Source organism: Manis pentadactyla, chromosome 1 (assembly GCF_030020395.1).
Source record: "Manis pentadactyla isolate mManPen7 chromosome 1, mManPen7.hap1, whole genome shotgun sequence".
NCBI lineage: Eukaryota > Metazoa > Chordata > Mammalia > Pholidota > Manidae > Manis > Manis pentadactyla.
Window position 1 is genome coordinate 22,960,799 of NC_080019.1, and position 26,714 is coordinate 22,987,512.

The 26,714-nt window shown below is 39.0% G+C and overlaps 2 protein-coding genes across 3 annotated transcripts in view; one reads left to right on the forward strand and one right to left on the reverse strand.

Annotated features, from left to right (window-relative positions):
- Positions 1–26,714, reverse strand: part of SH3D19 (SH3 domain containing 19) — a 170,512-nt gene that overhangs the window by 119,071 nt on the left and 24,727 nt on the right. The gene's annotated exons all lie outside the window — the stretch shown is intronic.
- PRSS48 (serine protease 48) lies at positions 10,701–18,438 on the forward strand. The gene is given in 4 exon segments (XM_036887696.2): positions 10,701–11,654; positions 13,570–13,838; positions 14,557–14,720; positions 16,707–18,438. Coding segments are annotated over 4 exon segments (903 nt in total). The 5' UTR covers positions 10,701–11,460; the 3' UTR covers positions 16,983–18,438.

Here is a 26,714-nt window from a genome sequence, read left to right on the forward strand (position 1 = left end):
GAATAGAAAAAGGAAAATGTTTTTTCTTCTAATGATGAAAAGAACAAGACCAACGCCTGCAGAGGGAAACTGGTTAAAGGGCAGTAGGGCCCCAGGCAAGTAAGATGGAGCTCAGAGAAGGGTCAGCCCCATGGAGAAAATGAGCGCATGTGAAGGAAATGGTACACTGGCCAATAAGGCCAAGAGCTGGGAAGAGGAAAAAGGCTGGCTCGAAAACGTTGTCCAGGGCTTGGCCCTGACATAATGGATGCCAAGTATATGGATTAGTCTAGGACATACTGGTTAATGGGACTAAAGCTGGACTATAACTATTCCTTGTTGAAGTTCAAGAACTAAGAGCAGACCAAATCTTTTAATAGAGGGCCTACATATCTACTGCTGTAAGGTAATGGAAAAGGCAAAAGCCAGGACCTGCTAAATATGTGCTAGAATAATCAATTATTCTTTAAGGACTTTTGTATAATGGGTTTTATCCATTTTCCAATTAATTAGATAAGACAATGGAATCCATTTGTTCTACCTGGAAATACAGACAAAAAGCTACAAAACCTGCAAATCTACTTTATTCTCAGAATGCTCAAGAGAAGACTGCATCCCTGAAGTGGCATCCTTGCTCTACTGCAGTGGTTCTCAACTGAGGGTGATTCTTCACCCAGAGGACATCCAGAGACCATTCCAGTGGTCGTGACTGGGGGTGAGTGGTAGTCCTGGCATCCAGTAGGTAAGGTCAGAGATGCAGCTTAGCATCCTACACTGCACAGGACAGCCCCCCACAACAAAGAATATCCTGGCCTAAAATGTCAGTAGCATCAAGGCTGAGACATTCAGTCTACAGGCACCATCAACATCCATCTAAGCCATCACCAAGATGACCCGTTTGCCCAGAACTAAGTTAATACTTAAAATAGGGATATTAGATCAACAACAATAAGAACAGCAGCTACTATTATTGCATACTTAAATAGGCCAAACCAAAGCTAAGTACTTGCCTTTATCTCCTTTAATTCTTACAAAAACCTGGTGAAGTATTATTATTACCATTTTGCAAAGTTTGAAGTTGTAACTTGGCCACAGACACATGGCAAATAATAAAGCTCTTAACACCACCACATTATCACCACTTCGCAAACAAGCATTTATTATGTACAGCACAAATATTTAAAGGTGACTTTAATGATAACAGGGTAATGATCTGGGAACAGAGACTCTGAGACCTGGAGACAGAGTATGATGAGAGAGTCAGAAAGCTGAGAAAGCTGTCTCGAGGAAAGTGTCTGCACTGGTCGTTCAGCACCTATTCTCTTGCTTCCAGCTCCTTGGCAATTCTTCATCTTAGAAGAAGTAAGGGAGCAGAGTAAAGTGGCAGACCAGCATATTTCCTGATTGCTAAACCAAAAATAAGAAAATAGCTGTAGAGAGATAATGGAGGCAACAGATAAAAATAAATAGATAAATTAGCAATGTATAATTCAATGTTAAGAATCTCTGAGATCATCAACTGATTCCAATGCCTTCACATACAGTAGGAAAACACAGGCCATGGAAGAAAGGTGACTTTCATGAGGATGGTCATTTAGCCATCTTCATGAAGACAAGAGAATAGCACACTATGTGCTGAAAACCAGAGGAGGTTTCTCCAAAATGATAAAAGAGAGTTCGGATTAGATTAAGAAAGAATGCATAGGTTCCAACTATCTCTTTGAACATGGACATTTCCTGGAGGGCGTCTGAGATAGGGGCATAGGAACATCTTGAATTCATCTCCTCCCACAGACCCACCAAATCTACAGCTACAAATGGATCACTTCCCTCTGAAAAAGTTCTGAAAACTAGATGAACTGCTCTCCGCACAACAAAGGATAAAAGGAATGAAGACGGTAGGAGAGGCAGAGACACAATCTCAAATCCTACCCCTTGCGTGCAACACACAGTAGGGAGGGATCTCAAGAGACAGGTACATCTCCCAAAGGAGTAAGGGGTTGGTGGCCCACATTAGGTGTCCCAGCCCCTGGAATCTGCGCTGGAGAGACAAGCCCCCAGAACATCTGGCTTGGGAAGCCAACGGGGCAGATGTCCAGGAGTCCCAAAGTGCTACAGAAAACTCAGATTTCCCTTTTGGAGGGCTCATGTGCAGTCTCACTTGCCTAGAGACCCAATGAAAAAAGAGCAGTTTGAAAAGCACCTAGAATATATATGAGGGAGATTCATTTTCTGATCTGAGGACATCAGCTGTAGTGGTGGAACAGTTGAGATGCTCCCCCAAAGACAGAGGAGCAGGTGGATGTCACTGTCACACTCCCCACATATCCTACTAGCACAGGCAGCTGAGCTCAGATGCACCACCCTCCCCCCGTGCTGCTGGGATGGGGCAGGGGCAAGCAGCCAGACACTTGCTGAGGCCAGGGAGTACAGGCAGTTGCAGCACTCTTCCCAGTCCTGGCTGCAGGGAAAAACACAGACAGTGTGTGAGTGCAAGCAGCTGCCCCACTCCCTGCTGCATGGCTGAGGCTGGCCAGCAGATGAATGCCGTGACCACTTGTGGTCAGGAAATTCTCCCACTCTCAGCCTAAAGCCACTGTGTGCACAACACAAAAACAAGGCACTCCTGCTACACTGCAGAAGCCGGCAAGTCACATGGCCAAGACATTTTCCTGTTGCTTTTCTGAAGCCAGTGAGCATTCCCACCCCTACACTCTCCACTTGCACTGCTAAAGCCAGGAGTAATCCATACAGGGGACACACCTCAACTGCCTAGTCCTGGCAACCAAGAGGTCTGGTGTTCCAGAGGTTTGTGGGACTGTTAGAATCAGAAAGACAGTTTCTTGGCAGGCCCCCCCCAGGGCACTGCACAGATAGCTGAATGAAACACAACTCCAGTCATCCTGTGAAAAAGGCCTGGAGCAAGCCTGAGGGACAGGCTTCCAGTTCCCCTCATACCTAGAAACTAGGGAGATGCTCCCAGAGAACATAAGCAGGGAAACAACCATGCTTCCACACCTCTTTGGCCTCACTATAGCTTGATGAAACTTCCCAGAAGGAGTTCATACTTTCATCTGGAGGTCCTATTTTGCAACTGTCACCTAGGAGACACCTCCAGATCTCCTGGTCTGCAGACCAGCAGAGATTGCAATTACTACCCCATAGGACTGTGTATATATGCATATTTCAAAAGCTGTGGCTTGAGGGTCTGGCTTCCAGTCAGCCTAAAATTAGGTGCTAAATTAGATTTCTCCCCTTGGATCACTGACGGGTTTTGGAAAACCCTCAATAACACGATCAAACCAAGAATAACTGAGACAGCTTAGACAATCACAAAGGTTCAAGAGACAATGAAGAACTAGGACAAAGTCAAATGAGTAGGATCATCACCTACACAAAGCCACTCCAAGACTGAGTGCAGTAGCTGTTTTTCCTAATATGTAGAAATAAACAGAGACAGTTGAGCAAAAATGAGGAAACAAATGTATTCCAAATGAAGAACAAGACAAAACCTCAAAAAAAGTCTTAATGATACCGACATAAGTAAGCCACCTAATAAAGAACTCAACGTAATGGTCTTAAAGATGCCCACCAAACTCAGGAGAAGAAGAAACTATCTTCTTCTGTTGTGAGAATGTCAACAAAGAGATAGAAAACATAAGAGTGTACTAAATGGAAGTCATAGAGCTGAAGACTACAATTATTGAACAGAAAAACACATTAGAAGGTTCAAAACAAGGATGTCTACTCTTGCCACTTTCATTCAACACAGTATTGAAAATCTTGATGACAGCACTTAGGCAAGAAAAAGATATACAAATGATCATTAAGAGACTACAATGTACAATTACATACCAACAAACTGGACAACCTAGAAGAAATGGATAAATTACTAAATTTACAATCTTCCAAAATGAATCATTAAGAAATAGAAAATCTGAATAGACTGATTACTACTAAGGAGACTGAATCAGCAATCAAAACCTCCCCTGCAAAAAATCCCAATATCAGATGGCTTCACTGGTGAATTCTATAAAACATTCAAAGATTTAATACCTATCATTCTCAAACTCTTCTAAAAAATTAAAGAGGCAGGAAAACTTCCAAATCCATTTTACAGGACCATCATTACTCTTGACACCAAAACCAGATGACAACACCACAAAATAAAGGAAAATTAAGTCCAATATCCCTGATCAGCACAGATGCAAAAATCTTCAACAAAATATTAGCACATCAAATTCAACAATACATTAAAAGGATCATACACCATGATCAAGCAGGATTTATTCCAGAGATGCACAGTTGGTTCAATATACAAAAAGTAATCAATGTCATATGCCCCATTAACAAAATGAAAGATAAAAATCATATGATCATCTCAATAGATGCAGAAAAAGCATTTGACAAAATTCAACATCCAAATGTGATACAAACTCTCAACAAAATGGGCATAGAGGAAACGTATCTTAACATTATAAAGGTTGTATGACCAACCCACAGCTAACATCATATTCAACGATAAAAAGCTGAAAATTTTCTAAGATCAGGAATAAGACAAGGATGTCTACTCTTGCCGCTTTCATTCAACACAGTCTTGGCCACAGCACTTAGGCAAGAAAAAGAAAGCATGTGAGTTAGAAAGGAAGAAGTAAAATTGTCACTATTTCCAGATGACATGATACTACATATATTAAAACCTGAAGATTCCTCCAAAATAACTGTTAGAATAATTGAATTCAGTAAAGTTGCAGGACACAAAATTAATACACAAAAAATCTGTTGCATTTCTGTATACTAATAATGAACTATCAGAAAGAGAAATCAAGAAAACAGTCCCATTTACAATTGCATCAAAAATAAATACAACCAGGTAAGTGAAAGTCGTGTATACTAAGAACTATAAGACACCAATGAAAGATATTGAAGACACAAATAAATGGCATTCTGTCCTCAAGGATTGGAAGAATTAAAATTGTTAGAATTTTCCTATTGCCCCAAAGCAATCTACAGATTCAATGAAATCCTTATTAAAATTCCAATGGCATGTCTCACAGACCTAGAACAAATAATTTTGATATTTGTATGGACCCATCAAGCAATAACCAAAACAATCTTGAGGAAAAACAACAAAGCCACCATATTATCCAGCAAATCTACTACTGGCTACCTATATGAAAAAATGAAAAACACTAATTCAAAGAGATACATGTACTGCCATCTAATTGTAGCATTATTTACAATAGCCAAGATGTGGAAGCAACCTAAGTGTCCACTGATAGATGAACACATAAAGATGTGGTACATATATACAATGGAATACTACTCAGCCCTAAGAGAGAATGATAGCTTGCCATTTGGGACAACACGGATGGACCCTGAGGTTATGAGGCTAAGTGAAATAGGTCAAACAGAGAAAGAGAAATAGGCAATAATTCACTTCTATGTGAAATCTAAAAAACAAAACAAGCAAACAAACAAAACAAAACCCAAACTCATAGATACATAGAACAGACTGGTGGTCGCCAGAGCGGAATGGGTTTGAGGGAGGAGGGGCAAAATTAGTGAAGAGAATTAAGGAGTACAAATTTCCAGTTGTAAAATAAATAAGTCATGGGGATACAATGTACATCATGAGGATTATAGTTAATAATATTGTGTTAACTTTGTATGGTAACTAGACTTACTGTAGTGACCATTTCATAATGTATATAAATGTTGAATTGCAAGGTCGTACACCTGAAACTAATATTGTACATCAATAAAATATCATAATTATACCTCAGTAAAAATAACAGCAGCAAAGAAACAGAAAAAATGAAAGGAACGGGACATTTTCTTACATGATTCAATGCTATTATCCCACCTGTCAAGATTTAACAATAATTCCTTCATACCATCTAATATCTAATTCATTAGCAAATATCCTTGATTATAGCAAATGTATGTTTAGAGATGATTTGTTAAATCAGGATCCAAACAAGACCACATACACTTACATCTCTTAAGTTTCCCTCCCTTTTTACCCCTAACAGCATGACTTACTATAGAAACCCCATTAGCTGTTTTATAAAATGTGCCATATTCTGGATTTAACTGTTAACTTTCCTGTGTTGCAATTTAACTTATTCCTTTAGCCCGGGTAGCTTTAGAGATTCATGTTTCACTTGTTCTTAACACTACTTCATTGGACATTGCCTCATACAATGTCATTATCAGAAAGCATATGTCTGCAGTATTCTATTATTCATATTTAATGAAGCTAAGATTCATTAAATTTTTTAGCCAGAATTCTTCCCTCATCAAGTAAGTCCATTTCGTTACTCTTAACTACAGTTTGGACAGGAAAAGCAAAATTACTATTTAATTCTTTCATTTCCAATTTTCAAAGTAAGGAACTAGTGTCTTAGTTACTTCCAATAAGCTTATTTCCAACTAAGCTGTAACTAAAAATAATTTTTTATTAATTTATTTTTATTAAGGTATTATTGATATACACTCTTATGAAGGTTTCACATGAAAAACAATGTGGTTATTATATCCACCCATATTATCGAGTCCCTCCCATACCCCATTGCAGTCACTGTCCATCAGTGTAGTAAGACACCACAGAGTCACTACTTGTCTTCTCTGTGCTACACTGTCTTCCCCATGATCCCCCCCACACCATGTGTACTAATCATAATACCTCTCCACCAAAATAATTTCTAAAACATTTAAACATAAAAGAGATTCTGTGAGCAGTCTAACTAATATGTAGAGTATTAATTAGTGACTTCAGATCTATCCAGGGATATAAAAGTCCAAAGATCTAGGACAACCACAAGATCGTCAGAGGAAAAGGAATGTCTAGTCAAATTTTTGCTCCTTTACTAAATCAACAGAAAGACTTGTCCAGAGCTTTGGTGTCTTTGCAAAATGACTACCTGTACTTCAAACATGACTTGAAGGCAAATCTCAAGCTGAGGTCTGACTTTTTAAAAAACTGTACCTAAGTGAGTTGACAAAATAGCTAAAATTGCCTGTGAATACCATAAATTAATTGGAATACCCCACATGTTTGTAATATAAATAAGAAATCTTTTTCTTCAATTAGGTGAACAGGATAAAATGACAGGTTGAACATTAATTTCAGGAAAAATAAGATAAAAAATACTAAGATGGTCATTATATAATTATAAAAAGCACAGTGAATGATAGACACATAACCAAAACAAGTGTATACACACAAAAAGATGCACAAAACAAGAACCATTAAAAATGTATGTAGGAACTAACATAAATGTACAAATAGTAGATTTTAATCTCTGTCAAGCAGACACAAATGAAGACAACTGGATCTGAGAAACATAAATTAGGTAAATATTCATAGTTGTGACAGTAAACAGAAAATGGAGAATTAATTTTTTTAAGTGTTTACTTCTGAAATCATAAAAAATATATTAAGAGGTAAACATCTGACTTGTACTAACATACAGCAAATCTGGCATTTGCCCTGCTGCCCAGCAGGCCACATTTCTGCATCTTCATCTTCATGCATAAGAACACTTACTCCAAAGACATTGACTCCATAGCCATCAACCTATATCCTGGTTAAAAAAAAAAAAAAGACCGCTCACATTCTTGGGAATTTGAACTGAAGATAAGGAAAGACTTGGGCAGTTGATGGTGGGACAGAAAGAAAAGACACGGTCTGTGGTTGAGTCATACTAATGGCAGGGGACCTAAGTGAAGATCCTGACCTCCTGCTCTGAGCTCCCTTCCAGCTCTGGTCTCACACGCTGGTCTCAGGTCTATTCTAGGATAGCTCCAGATGTCCTTCTTACTCTGCTCTCTTTATTGTTCCACAGATACCTGTATTCATTTGCTAGGGCTATTGTAACAAAGCACCACGGATGGGGTAGCTAAGACAATAAGAATTTATTTTCTCACAGTTCTAGAGGTGAGAAGTCGGAGATTAGGTGTCAGCAGCGCTGACTCCTTCTGCAGCACGTGGGGAAGGATCTATTCCGGGCTTCTTCAGCTTGTAGATAGTCGTCTTCTCGCTCTGTATTTGTCTATGCCCAAATTTTCCTCTTTTTATAAGGACATGGGTCATACTGGATTAAGGTCCACTCTAATGACCTCATTTTACCTTAATTATCTCTTTAGAGACACTATCTCCGAACATGGGGGCTAGGCCTTCAATGTATGAGTTTTTGGGGTGATGCGTTTTAGCCCATAACAATATTTTTTAACTAATTCCCTTTGTTCAAATTAATTTAAGTGAGCCTCTGTGGGTTTTAACTGAATAAACCTGACTAAGCTACATTTTCTGGTCTTCTATCATTTTTCTATTATTCATGTGTTTTCTTCAAACCTCTCTATATTTTAAGCTATCAGAGAGTAATAACATGCCTCAACCATTCACTGAATTCTGCCTCCACAGACCTAGAACCCTACAAACAATTGGTACAGAAAACATAAAGGGCGCAGAGAAGAATCATGCAGCAGATGCCATGCTGTGCCAGCAAGATCCCCTCTCAGGACTGAGGAATTCATTCTCCTAGTGCCCCAAGTGCTGGCTGCAGAAGTTCACAGCTAAGCCCTATCCAAAAACTGCCAACAGCCACCTCATCCAAGGTAATGCCCATTCCTTGGAGGCAGCCTGCATCCAGTCATGCCAAAGTCCTAAAGCCCAGCCTTCCCACTCACTTCAGGATATCTCTGAAGGGCCACCCCAGCTCCTGAGCAACTAAGGGATTGGCTGTGGCCTGTTACAAACGCAGTACAGTTGAATTCTCCCTCTGTCCACTCTTGCTTCCATCACACCTTGAGGGACTGATCCTGAGACCACTCCCAATTAACCTGCACACAAATCTCTGTCTTAGGGTCCATTTTCCAGAAAATCTGACTTGTAGTGTATTCTATGGGTAGTACTATAACAAAGATAAAAAACAAACTTATGAAAAATTAACCAGGTTCTGGGTTAACTCCCTCTTGTCCATTTCTTGCTTTTGAGGAACACTGTCCATTTCCATTTTCTTGATAGAGGGAGGGTCCTGTTCCTTCCAGGGTCCTCCAACCTGCCCTGGGCAGACAGCTAGTGCACCCACCCCCTTCCCATGCCCTCCCCCAATATTCAGGCAGGAACTCCAGACACCCTGCCCTCCTGGACAGCAGGGGGCGCCTCACACCCCAGCTCCAGACACCCTGCCCTCCTGGACAGCAGGGCGCACCTCACACCCCAGCTCCAGACACCCTGCCCTCCTGGGCAGCAGGGGGTGCCTCCCATGGGTCCTGCAGCTGCCCTTCTCAAGTCTGGTCCTTTCAGTGTCTGGACCCAGGTGAAAAACCAAAGGAGGGGGGTGGGGTGAAGCAGAGGATCCTCGGCCTAGGAGGAAAAGCTGGTCCTGCCCCTCTTCCCCAGCTGCTCCCTGGAAGCCTAAGTCCAGGAAGCAAGAAGTGCTGATTCTGAGGACAGAGACATGGGCCCTGCTGGCTCTGTCTTCCTACTGTCCCTTCTGCTGGGTGAGCCCCTGGGATGGGGTGGGGAGAGGAGAGACAGAGGTTTTTTGGCTCAAGAAATTATCATGTAGAATAATATGATACCTCACCTATGGTATGTTATTTAGGAATCGTTTGCCCTGAGAAGTCCTGACAGGATACTATATGACAGGCACCACTTCACAGATCTTGGATATACCAGTAAACGAAACAAAGATCCCTGCCCTTGTAGGGCTTGTGATCAATGCACATATTAAATTGTAAATTATACAGCATGTTAGAAAGTAATAAATACTATGAAAGGAAAGGGGCATCCAGACACAGGAGCAGAAAGTATGTTGTAATTTTAAATGTGGTAGTCAAGGAAGAGTCATTGGGGCAAAGACTTGAAGGAGGTGAATGATTTAGCTAGAAGGATCTAGGAAAGGTGCATTTCAGGCAGAGGAGGATCCAGGGAAGGAGGACTTCAGGCAGAGAAGGATCTAGCGAGGTAGGGAGGGAGGATTTCAGGCAGAGGAGGATCTAGGAAAGGTGCATTCCAGGCAGAGGAGGATCTAGGGAAGGAGGATTTCAGGCAGAGGAGGATCTAGAAAAGTTGCACTTCAGGCAGAGGAGGATCTAGGAAAGGTGCATTTCAGGCACAGGAGGATCTAGGGAAGGAGAGTTTCAGGCACAGGGGGATCTAGGGAAGGAGGATTTCAGACAGAGAAGGATCTAGGAAAGGTGCATTTCAGGCAGACTAGGGAGGGAGGATTTCAGGCAGAGGAGGTTCTAGGGAAGGTGCATTTCAGGCAGAGGAGGATCTAGGAAAGGCGCATTTCAGGCAGAGGAGGACCTAGGAAAGGTGCATTTCAGGCAGACTAGGGAGGGAGGATTTCAGGCAGAGGAGGATCTAGGAAAGGTGCATTTCAGGCAGACTAGGGAGGGAGGATTTCAGGCAGAGGGGAGGGAGGATTTCAGGCAGAGGAGGATCTAGGAAAGGTGCATTTCAGGCAGACTAGGGAGGGAGGATTTCAGACAAAGGAGAATCTAGGGAAGGTGCATTTCAGGCAGAGGAGGATCTAGGGAAGGAGGATTTCAGGCAGAGGAGGATCTAGGAAAGGTGCATTTCAGGCATAAGAGGATCTACAAAAGGTGCATTTCAGGCACAGGAGGATCTAGGAAAGGTGCATTTCGGGCATAAGAGGATCTACAAAAGGTGCATTTCAGGCAAAGAAGGATCTAGGGAAGGATGATTTCAGGCAGAGAAGGATCTAGGAAAGGTGCATTTCAGGCAGAGGAGGATCTAGGGAAGGAGGATTTCAGGTAGAGGAGGATCTAGGAAAGGTGCATTCCAGGTAGAGGAGGATCTAGGGAAGGAGCATTTCAGGCAGAAGGTATGGGCAGCACAACCACTGCTCAAATATTTCAGGCATATGCTTGTTCATTTATTTCTCTCTCCTGTACTGACTTAAAAGCAGGGTAGGCTGAAAGGAGCAAAAAGGTAACAGGTGGCAAAAAAGTAAGATATATAAATACTGCAAAATGCTATTTCAGATAAAGAAAACAGGACAAAAGTAAACAGTTTATAACCCTCCAAAGCATCTGAAGACATCATTGTATTTCAGCCTAAAATACTTGATATTCCTAATGAAAACCTTCAATCTACCAAGTAAAAGGTAAATTAAGTTCCATGTAGGCTGAAGAAAGCAGGTAAATATGTAATTACCAAGATTCCCACTAATGGACATTTATAAAAATGTGGCCTTTAACACCAATCTGAGAAGTGTAAATGCATGGAAAGCCCCTGTTCAATAAGTCCAGATATAAGATGTGTTATTTTATACTAATGATATTACGTGTCTGTCTTAGGGTCTTGCCCATGCTGTTTTCCCAAAAAGAAAGATCTGCAATCAGGTGAGTAGTCTCCACTTGGGCTGAAGACTGTTAGGTTTGGAACTGGAATGGGATGGAGTCTGCAGGACTCTGGTCCTAGGAACAGAGGGGAGTTTGAAGATGGTCATCGCCCCTGCCCTTCTCTGTCTAGTGTGCAGACGACCTGTATACTTGAGCCGTGTTGTGGGCGGCCAGGAGGCCAAAGCAGGGCACTGGCCTTAGCAGGTCAGCCTGCACTTCGAACAGAACCACATCTGCGGAGGTTCCCTTATCAGTGAGAGGTGGATCTTGATGGCGGCACACTGCATACACAAGAGAATTCTAGCTATTGGCTAGCACACATATGTTCTCCATAAACACATGAATGACTTCACAAACTAACCACCAGATAAATGAAAGTGGTAAGATGTGCAGGCAAAGGGAAACCCTGGGTCACCCTGGACCAGGGACAGGGCATAAAGGTAGAAAAAGAAATGATGCCGATAGGCACTATATTAGACATTTTTCTTACTTTGTGACATATCACTTCCTAAACACCTCTCAGGGAACTTTGTCTCAAGCTTTCTTAGGTCACAAACGCCATCTGAGCTCTCTCAGAGCTACTCTGTGAAAGCAGCAAGGTGCCAGGTGGTGAGCAGCCCTGCACAGAGGCCCATGTAAAACTGATGTCTCTAGTCGGCAGTTAGTGAAGATGTGAACGCCTGCCTACGTAAGCAAGTTTGGAAACAGACCCTCCCCGTGTCGAGTCATGAGATGGCTGCTGCCCACCTTGACTGCAGCCTTGAGAGAGACTTTCCCTCAAAGGCAGCCGGCTGAGTCAAACCTGTTCCTGCCCCACAGACAGTGAAGTAAGTGTTGTTTTAAGCCTCATCTAAGCTTTGTAGTAACTTGTTATCCAACAGTTCTTTTCAATAACAACACTGAAAGCTTAAAGAAAACAGAAATAACTTCAAAATGCTAAGAAGAAATTATTTCTAACCTAGAAACTTTCTACCCATATACAAACTTTGTAATGTGTGGGATAGAAATAAGACATTGTCAAATATACAAAGCAGCAAAAATATTACCTCTCATGCACATCTTTTCAGGAAGCGGTTGGAGAATGTGCTTCACAAAAATGGGGGGCTTGAGGGGGCATGGGATCCAGAAAACAAGGGAATTCTCCAAAAGAGTATCCCCAAGAAAATTATACGGAAAAGTGCCAAGGTTGGAGCAAGAAGGCAGAGGGCTCCAACAAAAGACAGTATTGATAGAATGCCTGCCTGGTTTCAATATATTGAGAGATTTACACCTCTGTCAGGGAATTTGGGGAATGAATGCTGAATTAGTGACAGGTATATAGAAAACTAAGTGAAACCACAGGAGAAGCAAAACATTATATAAGAACATTTGTAATCACAGTACTCAATATGGCCCAGCAGTGAATAATGTTTACACAGTCACAAGAACACACACATCAAATACTGACCTAACAAGAAGTTATAATACTAGGTTAGGTGGATGGTGAAAGAAGTAGGGATTGGCAGTGATTGCTGACTCAATCCTCACCTTCCACAGTAGAAATACAGTATTCTAAAATGGGAAGAAAACTGATTTAATAGCAATACACAAAGTTACTTGAAAATACTAGGGAAAATAAAATACTAAGAGCTTAAAGTTGAAAGCGACTGCCCTGGGACAGTGCAAATTGAGGACAGTAGGGGGAGAGAACTTCTTTTATTTTGTATATCATCGCACAGCTTAACATTTTAAGTAATACATACATATATATATATATATATATATATATATATATATATATAAACTTTCATATATATAAATAAACTTTGGTGGTTATTCTATGCTTTAAGTTTTTATTAAATAAAAGGTCTCATGGCTCAGAAATCAGAACAGGCAATAAAAAAAAAAAGACTATTAAAATATATATGTGATGGCAGAAACCATGGATGAGAGGTAAGAGAACCAGGGAGAAAATACAAGACAAAACTCTGGTCAAAATAATACAAAAGAAGACAATAGAAACGGCAGACTACAAAGGAGTAGTCAGGGTGAAAGGGAAGGAGAAAGGAGACAAACCCACCCTAGTTCAAGTTAAAAGCAGCCTGGTTACTTCTGAGTCCTTTCCTTTCTTGCCTAGAGACTTAGTGCTGCACACAGGCAGCTTGTTCTGACCCAGATACAGCACATAAGCATGCTCCACTTGTATTATCCTCTTTCTCTTCCCCTTAGAACCTGGATTCCTTTGTTATATACTGTGTGGTTGGGATCAAGTTCAAGGAAAGGCTATTCAAATAATGGTGTGAAGCATCATGTAGCCCAAATCACTATCCATCCCAAATCTCAAGGTTCAACTGCAGACATGGCCTTGCTGAAACTGGTCTCTAGAGTCACCTTCACTTTTTCCATCCTGCCCATCTATTTGCCCAGTACGACAAAGCAGTTGTCAGTTCCAGGCTCTTGCTGGGTGACTGGATGGGGGAAAGTTAAGGAAAGTGAAGGTGAGAATGGGTTTAGAGTAAAGAGTTGTTTTACATGTTACCCTCCTGTACCCACTCCAGAACATTCACAATTCTAGGCATATTATTACTAAGGCAAATACTTTTCAACAAAACCAGATCAACCTATTGATTCTATCAATGTCTTCAAATCAAATGTCTTTTTTTCACATTTATATGTTTATTTTACTTACCCTTATATTCTACCTAGAGTCTAGCTACATCTGCATGAGCGGATACTAACAATTTAAACACATAATACTTTTCTGAAACAGAGGATAACAAACCTGACTTACAGTATGGAGAGAATCTAGTGTTGTTTTATGTTTTTAAAGTACCGTGTTAACTCTTTCCCAGGAACGGAGTAAAGACAAGACAGAAAAATGACCTGGGAACAGAAGAATGGGAAAGGAAGAAGTTTTAGAATATTTAAAATATGTCATTACTTAATCAAAATGTATCAGAATTTCTCTTTATTTAGAACATTAGAATACCCCACATTGACCCATTAAAAAAAAACACCTCAAATAGAACTAGTTTTGACTTATCCATTTTTTTTTACATTAATGGCACCAAAAAAATTTTTCCATTAGCAATTACGATTAGAAAGTGATTGCATTCTGCTTTAGGAATTCCCATCCAGAAATTTCTGCACATGACTGAATGTTGCCCCTAAACCTTTCCAGATGGCTTTTTCTTTCATTCCTGTCTATCTCTACAGATACTGATTACCCTTCCACACTCCAGGAAGCAGAAATACCAGTCATTGACTGCCAGGCTTGTGAAAAACTCTACAACCCAATTGGTTTTTTATTGCCTGGGCCGGTCATCAAGGAAGACATGATTTGTGCTGGTGATATTCACAAAAGGAAGGACAGTTGCAAGGTTAGAGTTTGCTCTTGCAAAAAAGCCAATTTAATATGAAATCTTAATTTGGATCTAAGTTTATCTATCTGTAATCAGTAGTGGATTGGCAATCAGGAGACAGACTGACAATTCTTCTGTTACCCTGGACAAGTCACTTAACCTTTATGAATTTCATCTCTTCAACTGTTGATGTAGAGCAATGCTAACCATTGGTCATTGGGTTTCACAGACTTGTATATTTTTATAAATACATTTAAGAGTTGGACAGATTTGCCAGTTTTACTTTTTCAAGTAAAAACATTTCATTTTACACTTAAAACGTATCATTCCAATGTCTCCTGATCCTAATAGTCTGATGAAAAAATCAGCCATCATTTGTGTCTGCCTCAAATGAGTTCCATTTATTGAACTCTGGCTGCTTTCAATTTATTTTACCTCATATTTAATTGTTAGAAGTTTGAATGTGACATGCTAGGTGTGCTTTTCCTTTGTATTTACCCTATCTGAGATCCACTGAGGTTTTTTTTTTTTTTAATCTTTCATCAAAAATTGGAAAACTTTCATTCATGATCCTTCAAAGATTATGCTGCCCATTTCTCTCTTCCCTCTTCTGGTTGAAACCAGAAATTTATGTTAGACCTTTTGATATCTTTATACAGGTCCCTGATATTCTGTCCATTTTACTTTTAATTCTTCAAATTACATACTTTTAAATCACTATATTCAAGATCATTCATATCTTACTATTAATGTTCATCTAGTGACACTTGTATTTCAGATATTTTTTAGTTCTAGTATAACCATTTGATTTTTCTCTCTCACACACACACAGACATACATTTTTCTATATCTCTGCCAAGATTTCCTGTCAGTATATTCATTGTTTGCAAATATGAGCTTCACTCCCACCAGGATGGCTATAATCAAGGGAGATAACAAAAGTTGCTGAGGATGTGAACAAATTGCAACCTTCATAAATCTAGTAGGAATGTAAAATGGTACAGCTGCTTTGGAAAACTGTTCAGTAGCATTTCAAAATGTGAAATACAGAGTTACCATATGACCCAGGAATTCCACTCCTGGGTACACACCCAAGAGAATATTCATAGCAGTATTATTCATAAACAGCCAAAAAAAGGTAAAAACAACCCACACACCCATCAACTAATGACTAGATAAACAAAATGTGGCATATCCATATTATGAAATATTATTCAGTCATTAAAAAGGAATGGATTACTGATAAATGTTACAACATGGATGAACCTTCAAAAGAGTATGCTAAATGAAAGCCAGACACAAACGTCACATATTACATGATTCCATTTATATAAAATGTCCATTATATTCATGCCCATAGAGGTAGAAAGTAGATGACCAGTTTTTCTAGGGCTAGGAGGATTGAGAGGAAATGAGGGTTACTTGTAATGGGTATGGGGTTTCTTTTGGGGGTGATTTTCTAAAACAGGCTGTGGTAATGGTGAAGTAACATTGTGAATATACCAGAAACCACTAAATTGTACATTGTAAGTGGGTTAATTGTATAGTGTGCTATTGTAACTCAATAAAGCTATTACAAAAAGAAAGAGACAGCCAAGATTAAGATACATACCACCAACTATTATCACTATCATTATATAAGGATTATTTTAATACTAGAAAAAAGCAGTAAGAACCTAAAAATAGAACAATAAAAACAGTTCATTCAACTGAAATAAATTTAACTTTAGTGAAAAAACTCATCACATTAATTTCTCTTTTTTATCAGACAGGAATATTCTGAAACTACTGATACACTTAGTTAAGGTCTCTGCCAATTTCAAATTATGTAATTCCAGAATTCCCATGATCTCCCCCTAATACAGTGGGAAGTCTAGTTCCCTCCAGAGCTCCATAGCTGCACAGATCCCACTGCCCTGCTCTAAAGGACTCTCCACCTCGTGTGACCACCCTCCTCTTCATGGTCCCTCTTCACTAAGCTCATGACCTTTCTTTCTTCCTTAGGGTGATTCTGGAGGGCCTCTGGCATGTTTCATGAATAGTGTATGGATCCAGATAGGATTGGTGAGCTGAGGAATAGGATGTGGTGAATCTCCTCCTGGACTCTACACCAATGTGATGGACTACCAAACATGGATTAGCTTCATCATCTCAAGAGCTGAGGTCCTGGGCACCAACAATCTGGACTTAATCCAACCTGCTGTTCCCTGCTGTACTGTCTCTGTGGCTTGCTTGGGACTCTCTTGTACCTTTGGGCCAGACGTTTTACCAGGAGAGTAGGCAGCATACTACTCCACTCACCAAGTACAGGGCTAGCAAGGGAATGCATGCAGAATAAGCCCAGGAGCAGAGTACTCATGTGACTTTATTAAAATAATTAGAAATGATTTTGTGTTTAAGGTTCTGTATTCTTGGAAGTATGTATTAGTGGCTGGAAAGTCAACAGCTAAGGAGGTGACATGTTATAGAGGCCTGCATGAAGTAGAAAAAAAAAAGAATACATGAAAAAGAACATTCAGGTCAGAGAAGAGCAAGTATAAAGGTTCTGAGGTAGGAGCATGCTGCAGAGCCTGCTGGGCCTCAGTAAGGACTCTGGATTTTATTCTCATTGACATGAGAAAGCACTGGAAGGCTGAGAGCAGGGGAATGGTGAAAGAATACAATAGAAAATCCCACACCACTGTTCACAGGAGTATGCAGAGGCCAGGAGGGAACTAGGGTGGTAAAGACGGTAGTTCCAATGGTAGCAGAATTAGACAAGAAAAATGAGAATCAGATACGAATGCACTAATGAACACTAGAGGCCTTCAGTTCCCTGAACATCAGTGAGAAAGGTTTGTGCTGTGCACTGTTTCTTGTCTATCCTATTCCCCACCTGCAGTTAAAATAAAGCCCCATTAACCAAGGTAAAGAAAGGCACAAGCCCAAGTATCTTACCATCTGCTTTATAATTCATCACTAAGATATATACCTTACTTCGTATCTGTTTTTTCCTTCCTTTCCAATGTTCCTTTCATTCCTTCATCCCATTTCCACTTCAAGACCTTATTTTATCTGTCCTCTATACATGGAATATCCGCCTCTTGTACACTGCAAACCACTTATTTCTGACCATTGATTACAAAAGGAGACAGTGGCAAAAGAAATCTTAAGAAAGAAGAAAAAAGCTGGGATATCACACTCCCTGACTTCAAGCTATACTACAAAGCTACAGTGGTTAAATTAGTATGGTGCTGGTATAAGAATAGACACATAGATCAACAAAACAGAACAGAAAGCCCAGAAATAAACCCATGCATATACAGTCAATATATGACAAAGGGGACAAGAATAACAACGGAGAAAAGACAGTCTCTTCAATAAATGGTGTTGTGAAAACTGGATAGCTGCATGCAAAAAAGATGAGACAAGATTATTGTCCAAAACCATACACAAAAGTAAACTCAAAATATACTAAGACCTAAGTATAAGACATGAAACTGTAAAACCCTTATAAGAATACACAGGTAGAAAATCTATACGCTAACAAGCCGGATAACCTAGAAGAAATGGACAACTTTCTAGAAAAATACAACCTTCCAAGACTGACCAAAGAAAAAACAGAAAATCTAAACAAACCAATTAACAGCAACGAAATTGAATTGAAAATCAAAAAATTCCCCAAGAACAAAATTCCTGAGCCAGATGGATTCACCGCTGAATTTTATCAGACATTTAGAGAAGACATAACACCCATTCTCCTTAAAAAAATAGAAGAGGAGGGAATACTTCTAAACTTATTCTATGAAGCTAGCATGACTCTAATGCCAAAACCAGGCAAAGACCAAACAAAAAAAGAAAATTACAGACCAATATCCCTGATGAACATAGATGCAAAAATACTCAGCAAAATATTAGCAAACCAAATTCAAAGATAAATCGAGAGGCTGAAAAGCTTCTGTACAGCAAAGGCCACCATCAGTAGAATAAAAAGGCATCCTAAAGTATGGGAGAATATATTGATAAATGATTTATCTGATAAGGGGTAACATCCAAAGTATATAAAGAACTCATATGCTTCAACACCAAAAAAACAATTAAAAAATGGGCAGAGGACTGAATAGACATTTTTTTCAAGGACATACAGATGGCCAACAGCACATGAAAAGATCCTCCACATCATTAATCATCAGGGAAATACAAAGCAAAACCTCAATGAGATATCACCTCACACCAGTTAAAATGGCCATTATCCAAAAGACAAGAAATAATAAGTGCTGGCAAGTATGTGGAGACAAGGGAATCCTCCTACACTGTTGGTGGGAAAGTTGGTGCAACCACTGTGGAAAGCAGTATTGAGGTTCCTCAAAAAACTAAAAATAGAAATATTAGATGACCCAGTAATTCCACTTCTGGGAATACACCTGAAAACAATGAAATCCCTGATTTGAAAAGATACCACAGTTCTACATTTCTCCTGCATTATTTACAATAGCCAAGATATGGAAGCAACCTAAGTGTCCATCAATAGATGAATGGGTAAAGAAGAGGTGGTACACATACACAATGGAATATTATTCCACCATAAAAAAGAAAGAAATCCAGCCATTTGCAAAAACGTGGATGGACCTAGAAGGTAGTATGCTAAGTGAAATAAGCCAAGCGGAGAAACACAAATACCATATGATCTCACTTATTTGTAGAATCTAAAAACAAAACAAAATGAACAAAATAGCAGTAGACTCACAGACACTGAGAAGTGACTGGTGGTTACCATAGGGGAGGGATTAGGGTGGGTGGGTGAAAAAAGTGAAGGCCATAAAGAGGCACAAAATCTCAATTATAAATTAGTCATCGGGATGAAAGTACAGCATAGAGAATATAGTCCATAATTCTGTGACATCTTTTTATGTTGGCCAATATTAACTACAGTAGTTGGGGTGAGTATAATACAGATTAACTGCTGAATCACTGTGCTCTATACTGGAAACCCAATATAATATTGAAACCAATAAAATATTGTATATCAACTATACTTCAATTAAAAAAATAATCAAGGAAAAAAATATGTATATAAAAAGGAGGCAGTGAATATCTGAAAAATGCAGTGAAAGGACCCTAGGAAATGGTTTTAAAAATTAACAGGGAATGAGTGAACTGTATGGTATGTGAATTATTTCTCAGTAAGGCCATTTTTACTAAAATGAACAGAGAAGCTTTTCTCCTGCTTTAACAAAAAAATGACTAGTCTGTGATGTATTTAGGGCTTTCTAAAGATTTTCTAAATAATTCTTATGATTGCATTTTTTAATGCCTCAAACTAACTACATACATTTTCTGTTTCTATTGCTAAAACAGAAATGTAAAACTTAACCCAATACATGAGATAGAGCACCTGGTAACACATTACAGGAGGAAAAAATATCAATAAGCATTTGTATTCACAAAACTAAAACGTCAAACACTTAAGGTAACAAATTTAATCAGTGATACCACAACTGACAAAATGGGGAGGAAATAAATGGGGACATCTTTACATCGTGTTTTAGAAAGGGGATGAACAGCATTTATGCCTTAAAAAATAAATTTTAATTTGCAGAATACTTCATTCCTTGGAATATATAACTTTATATGCTCCAATTTTCATTTTCACATCTTAAGGAAGCTTATGATGGGATTTGCTAAGGTCACAGTTAACACACTCTATAGTCTAAAGCTGTTGATAATCCAGTCAGAAATTTTTTCCCCCTAAAATTGGGGAAAAACATATAGTTATTTCCAGACCTTCTATTCATTTAACAAATAAGACTATTTCCAAGTAATCACTCATTTTTTTCCTTTATTTCACTAAATTGTAAAGTCCTCCCCAAAATGTGTAAAGATTACAAAAAAGAACTCTGAACAATAAAATATGTAAGTTATATTTTGGTATTATTTCAACAGTGGGTATTTTATCTTTTTTTCATCTTGACTTCATTCTAAAGCTATAATATTCTCCCTACCAAACTTGACCATGTATAGTTTATTTACATACTAGAAATCACTACCTAAGATATTTGTTAAATATATTCCTTCTTCAGGAAGGGGAGGAGAGGAAGGAACCATTCAAAATAACCAGGGGTTAGATTAATTTTATTCTCTACTATGAATAACTGAGAGGAAATGTTCACCGTCATAAGAATAAAAAAGACTGAACTCTTTAATGGGAAATTCGAATTGCCTTTCAGGATAATTATCCTCATCCAACCCAAATTCTCTCCACAGCATCTTATGTAAGTCTTTACATCCCATCACCATGTGTTTGGGATAATTGGGATGTAGCCCTGTGGCACTTTGTTCCACTCTCATGACACCTAGCCCACAGAGCCTTGTACCATAATTAGCTCAGCACACCTAGAAGTAAAAAGAATAGGATAGGATGAGGGCCAAAGGCTCCAAAATGCTAAAGGTATTCTGTTTTTAGTGGAAATTAGTGAGAAGAGGGCAAACTCTATATATAGTTGGGGAGAACTGAGATAACATTCTGACTGATTTAGATGTGATTTGCTGGATTGGATGTGGGTGGTGGAAATGAGGATGGGAGGATTTGAAGAGAAATCAAGAATTACTCCTAGATTACTGGCCTGAGAATGGTTATACTATTAAAATGAAGTGAGGAAAGCTGGAGGAAGAGCAGATTGGCTAGGCTATCAAATCCAGTAACAGACCTAATAATGCCCCCAAAGGATGTACATGTTGTAATCCCCAAAACCTGCGAATGTTACTTAACTGGTAAAAGGGGCTTTGTACATATGAATAAATTAAGTATCCTGAGATAGGGAGATTATCCTGGATTATCTGGGTAGGCCCACCATAATTACAAATTTTGCAAGAGGAATGCAAGAGAGTCAGAGGTGCTTGTATGACTTATATGTAGAAGACAAGGATGGAAGCAGAAAGAAGAGAGGAGTGAAGATGCTATGCTGATGGATTTGAGTATGGAACAATGGGCCACTAACCAAGGAGTGCAGCCAGCCTACAGAAGTTAAAAAAGGCAAATATATGATTATGCCCTAGAGCCTACAGACAGAATGTAGCCCTACTGACAACTTGATTTCAGTGCAGTGAAATGAATTTCAGACTTTTGACCTCTAGAACAGTAGGACAATGAATTTATATCACTTAAAGCCCCTAAATTTGGAGGCACTTGTTACAGCAGCAATAGGAAACTAATACATACATGTTAGATTTGTGATGCCTATAGATATCCAAGATGCTGAGTAGGCAGTCTGGAGCTCAGAGAGGGCAGGACTAGAGAAATAAATAAAAAGAATCTGAATTATAGAGCCTCTTCCCAACATCACTCTAACCCTGCATCCTAAAAGAGCACTCATGCACACACACAAAGTTCTTGCATTGTAATTTCAAGATATTCAAGAATCTCTATATTCATAGAACCTCCAGAATATTATAAGTAATCACAAGGCAGCCTGTTTTAACCCCGATAAGAAGTTGCTTCCTCTCTATGGAGGAGGAAACCAAATTATTCTTCACTTTAAAAATATCTTTTTAAAAAAATTCCTTTTTCCATTTCTGCTTATTAAAAACTAATCAAAATGTTACAGAAATATCTAACATAGAAAGTTCAAATCCCATGCAACCATTGTGTTCATCCCAACTTCCCTTTACACTCCTCATGCTTAAGGATGTGTTTAAAATGCCTCTTGACACCTTTTAAAATGACTATACAAAAGTATAGTTGCTTTTTTTTAACCTTGACTTAAAAAAAAAAAATTAAGTCTGCTTCTTAAAATTAGCTTATGATAACAGAAAACAGTGGTTACAACATCTACAAAACCTTAGCAAATCCCATCTTAAGATTCCTCAATAAGTGAAAATGAAAATTGGAGAATATTAAGTAAATATTCCAAGGAATAAAGTATTCTGCAAATTAAATTCTATTTTAATTAAGAGTTAAAAGAAATTTGATTCATTTTATTAAAAATTCCATATAACTAGTCTAGATAAAAAGGGTAATGGTTGATCAAAGAAATGTTGTGTCAATGAATTTTAAATAATGAAAACATTTTGGCTTTAAAAATTAAAATCACTGTAGCATCTTCAAAGGCAAGTATTTGGATGTTAGGAGAAATCTCCTATCTCCCTGAGTTCAATGAAGCTATTTTTGTTTCTGAAATGAAGAGTTAACATGAAAGACCTCAAGTAGAAAGTGTTTTTAAAAATGCATGTATTTCACATTCTTTTTGTCCAGAAGCAGCAGAGTTGGTATCATAGGTAAAAATGTATTAGCTCACTTAAAGGAACCTAAAATGACCAGTTTCAAAATGGGCACATTTTAAACTTTTAAAAACATGTTGTAGAGAAAGTGTAATAAAACCAATGTCAACTTACTTTTCTTTGGAGCCCATGTGGCCTGGCCAAGCCCTGTCAAGAAGGAAAAATCCACAGAGCACCAGGACGGGAGCCATCCTACTGTTGATGCTCAATACTGTACAAAGCTTTGTGGGGCAGAGAAAAAGATGGCAGACTGGAAGGCAAAGCAGAAACCTCCTCCCAAAAACACACAAAAGAAAAAAACACAACAAATACAACTAAACCTGAAATGACCTGAAGACTTCAGAACAAACCACCTCCAGCTGGGGAAGAAAAGAAGACCACACAGAACAGGGGTAAAGTGCCAGAGGCAAGATCAAGTGGGACCCAAGCCCTCCCCCCAACCCCAGCCTACAGGAGGAAGACAGAAGAATGGAGTGCAGAGGGGGTAGGAGCCCAGGAGCACTGCACACCTGGCCCTGGAAATATGCTCCAGGAGCACAAGCCCGTATTACAACAGGTTCTGGTGATTAGAGGGGCTGGACACCAGGGACAGCTGGAACACTCTGGGAGGCTGAGACTCCAGCCACCTGTGGAAGACAGCATGCTCCACCAGTCCTGAGTGAGACAGCAGGAGGCAACAGTGTGAAAGACTTGCCAGCAGTCGGGGGGTGCCAGAAGAATGAGGGTTGGAAGGGACTCTCTCCTTAGGAGAGCCACACATCAGCCTACTCACTCCATTAACACTGCATCTCTGCCACTGATGCAGGGCAAGCAGAGGGTGACCCCACCCACAGCAATTCCACCAGACTACTGTGCTGATTACAAAGGTGGGGTCTGAAGCAAAATGCCAGCACAGACTCAAACCACTACAGAAGACAGACAGAAAGGTAGCCCAGCCCACTGCACAGCAACAGCTCGGGCTCCCACAAAGTAGAACCAGGCATTGGAGAGTAAAGAATCTTGAACTTCTGGACATCATAAGATGCCTCCTTCATAAAGCTATTACTCTGTAGGCCAGGAAGCAAAGCAGAACCATCTAATAAAAGAAACACAGAAACTCTGACAAAATGAGGAGGCAGAAGAATAAGTTCCAAACAAACTACAGGACAGGACACCAAAAGAGGGCTAAATGAAACAGAGATCATCAATCTTGATAAAGACTTCAAAATAAAAGTCATAAACATGCTCACTGATTTACAGAAAAATATTCAACATCTCAGGGAGAACTTCACTAAAGAGACAGAAGACCTGAAAAAGAGCCACTCAGAGCTAAAAAATACAGCATCTGAAATGAAATATAAAATGGAGAAATTTATGAGTAGATGACTGTATGTAGAGCAGACAGTGAATGAGGTGGAAATTAGAGAACAGGAACACAACAAAGCTGAGGAACACAGAGAGAAAAGGATCTCCAGGAAACAATGATAAGAGAGCTGTGTGACCCATCCAAATGAAACAATATTCACACAATAGGGGTAACAGAAGGAGAAGAGAGGGACAAAGGAAAGTCTCTTTGAGGAAATACCTGTTGAAAACTTCACAAAGCTGGGGAAATAGACACTCAGGTCATGGAAGCACAGAGAGCCCCTAACAAAAGGAACCCCAGGAAGACAACACCAAGATATATAATTAAAATGGCAAAGATCATGAGTAAGGAGACAGTATTGAAAGCAGCCAGAGAGAGAAAAAAGATTACTTATAAGGGAAACCTCATCAGGCTCTAAGCAGACTACTCAGCAGAAACTAAAGGCCAGAAGGGAATGGCATGATGTATTTGACATCCTGAAACAGAAGGACCTTCAACCAAGAATTCTTTACCTGGCAAGATTATCTTTTAAATTTGTAGCAGGGATTAAATAACTTCCAGATAAAAAAAAGTTGAAGGAATTTGCCACAGCTAAGCCAGCCTTACAGAATAGGTTGAAGGAACTCCTGTAAATGGAAATGTCCCTAAGACTAAATAACTTTCACCAGATAATAAACCCATAGTAAAGGTCATAGATCAATTAATTACCAAGAAGTACAATATTAAAACAAAACAAAAGAAGCAAAATCAATTATATACAAAATAAGTCAAGGGATACACAAAAAGTGTGACAGAGGAAGGAGGAAGAATAAAAATACCTTTTGATTGTGCTGGAAACAGAGTAACCTCCAGCAGACTGTAAGGAACCTTTGGTAGCCAAAAAATGAAAGCCTAAAATAGATACACACACAAAAAAAGACTTTTAAAAGAGAAATCCAGTCACAACACTAAAGAAAACCACTAAATAACAAGAGGAGAGTATAACAGAGTAATAAAGGAACAGAGAGGAGCTATAAAACCAACCAGGAATGGGGCTCTCTCCTCAGGATAATGGGCTAGTAGATGATACCACTCACATAAACAGACAGATCAACCAGACAGATCATAAGGAATCAGAGGCACTGAAAATACATGGTATCAGATGGACTTAACAGATAACTACAGAACATTCCACCCAAAAGCAGCAAGATACACATTCTTCTCAAGTGTACATGGATCATTCTCCAGAACAGATCACATGCTAGGCACAAAAAGAGCCTCAATAAATTCAAAAAGACTGAAATTGCACCAAGCAGCTTCTCAGACCACAATGGTACGAAACTAGAAATTACACAAAGAAAACAAAAAAGCCTACAAAGACATGGAGTCTAAACAACATGCTTCTAAATAATCAATGGATCAATGAACAAATTAAAACAGAAATCAAGCAATACTATGGAGACAAATGAAAACAACAATTCAACAGTCCAAAAATCTGTGGGACGTGGCAAGGCAGTTCTAAGAGGGAAGTACATAGCAATACCGGCTTACCTCAAATAGCGAGAAAAATCCCAAATAAACAGTCTACAATCACAAAGAAACAGAAAAAAAAAATGATGCCCAAAGTTAGTAGAAGGAGGGACATAATAAAGATCAGAACAGAAATTAGTAAGAATAAAACAATAGGAAAAAAATCAATGAAACCAAGAGCTAGTTCTTTGAGAAAATAAACAAAATAGACAAAATAAACAATATAGACAAAACCTTAGCCAGACTTATCAAGAAAAAAAAAGTGTTCACACATCAACAAAGTCTGAAACAAGGAATAATCACAACAGATACCACAGAAATACAAATAATTATTAGAGAATACTATGATAAATTATATGCCAATAAACTGACAACCTAGAAAAAATGGAAAACTTCCTAGAAAAGTACAACCTTCCATGACTGACTCAGAAAGAAACAGAAAATCTGAACAAACCACTTACCAACAATGAAATCAAATTGGCAAGCAAAAACTCCGCAAAAACTCCACAAAAACAGAAGTCCCAGTCCAGATGGCTTCACAGCTGAATTCTACCAAACACTTAAAGAGAATTAATATCCATCCTTCTAAAAGTACTCCAAAGAGTAGAAGAGGAGGAAATACTTCCAAACTCATTCTAGAGGCCAGCATCACTCCAATACCAAAACCAGACAGACACCGCAAAAAAGAAAATTACAAATATCCCAGATGAATATAGATACAAAAATCCTCAACAAAATATTAGCAAAACAAATTTAAAATACATCAAAAAGATCATCCATCGTGACCAAGTGGGATTTATTCCAGGGATGCAAGGATGGTACAATATTGGATGCAAGGATGGTACAATATTCATAAATCAATCAATATCATACACCACATTAACAAAAAGGATAAAACCCAC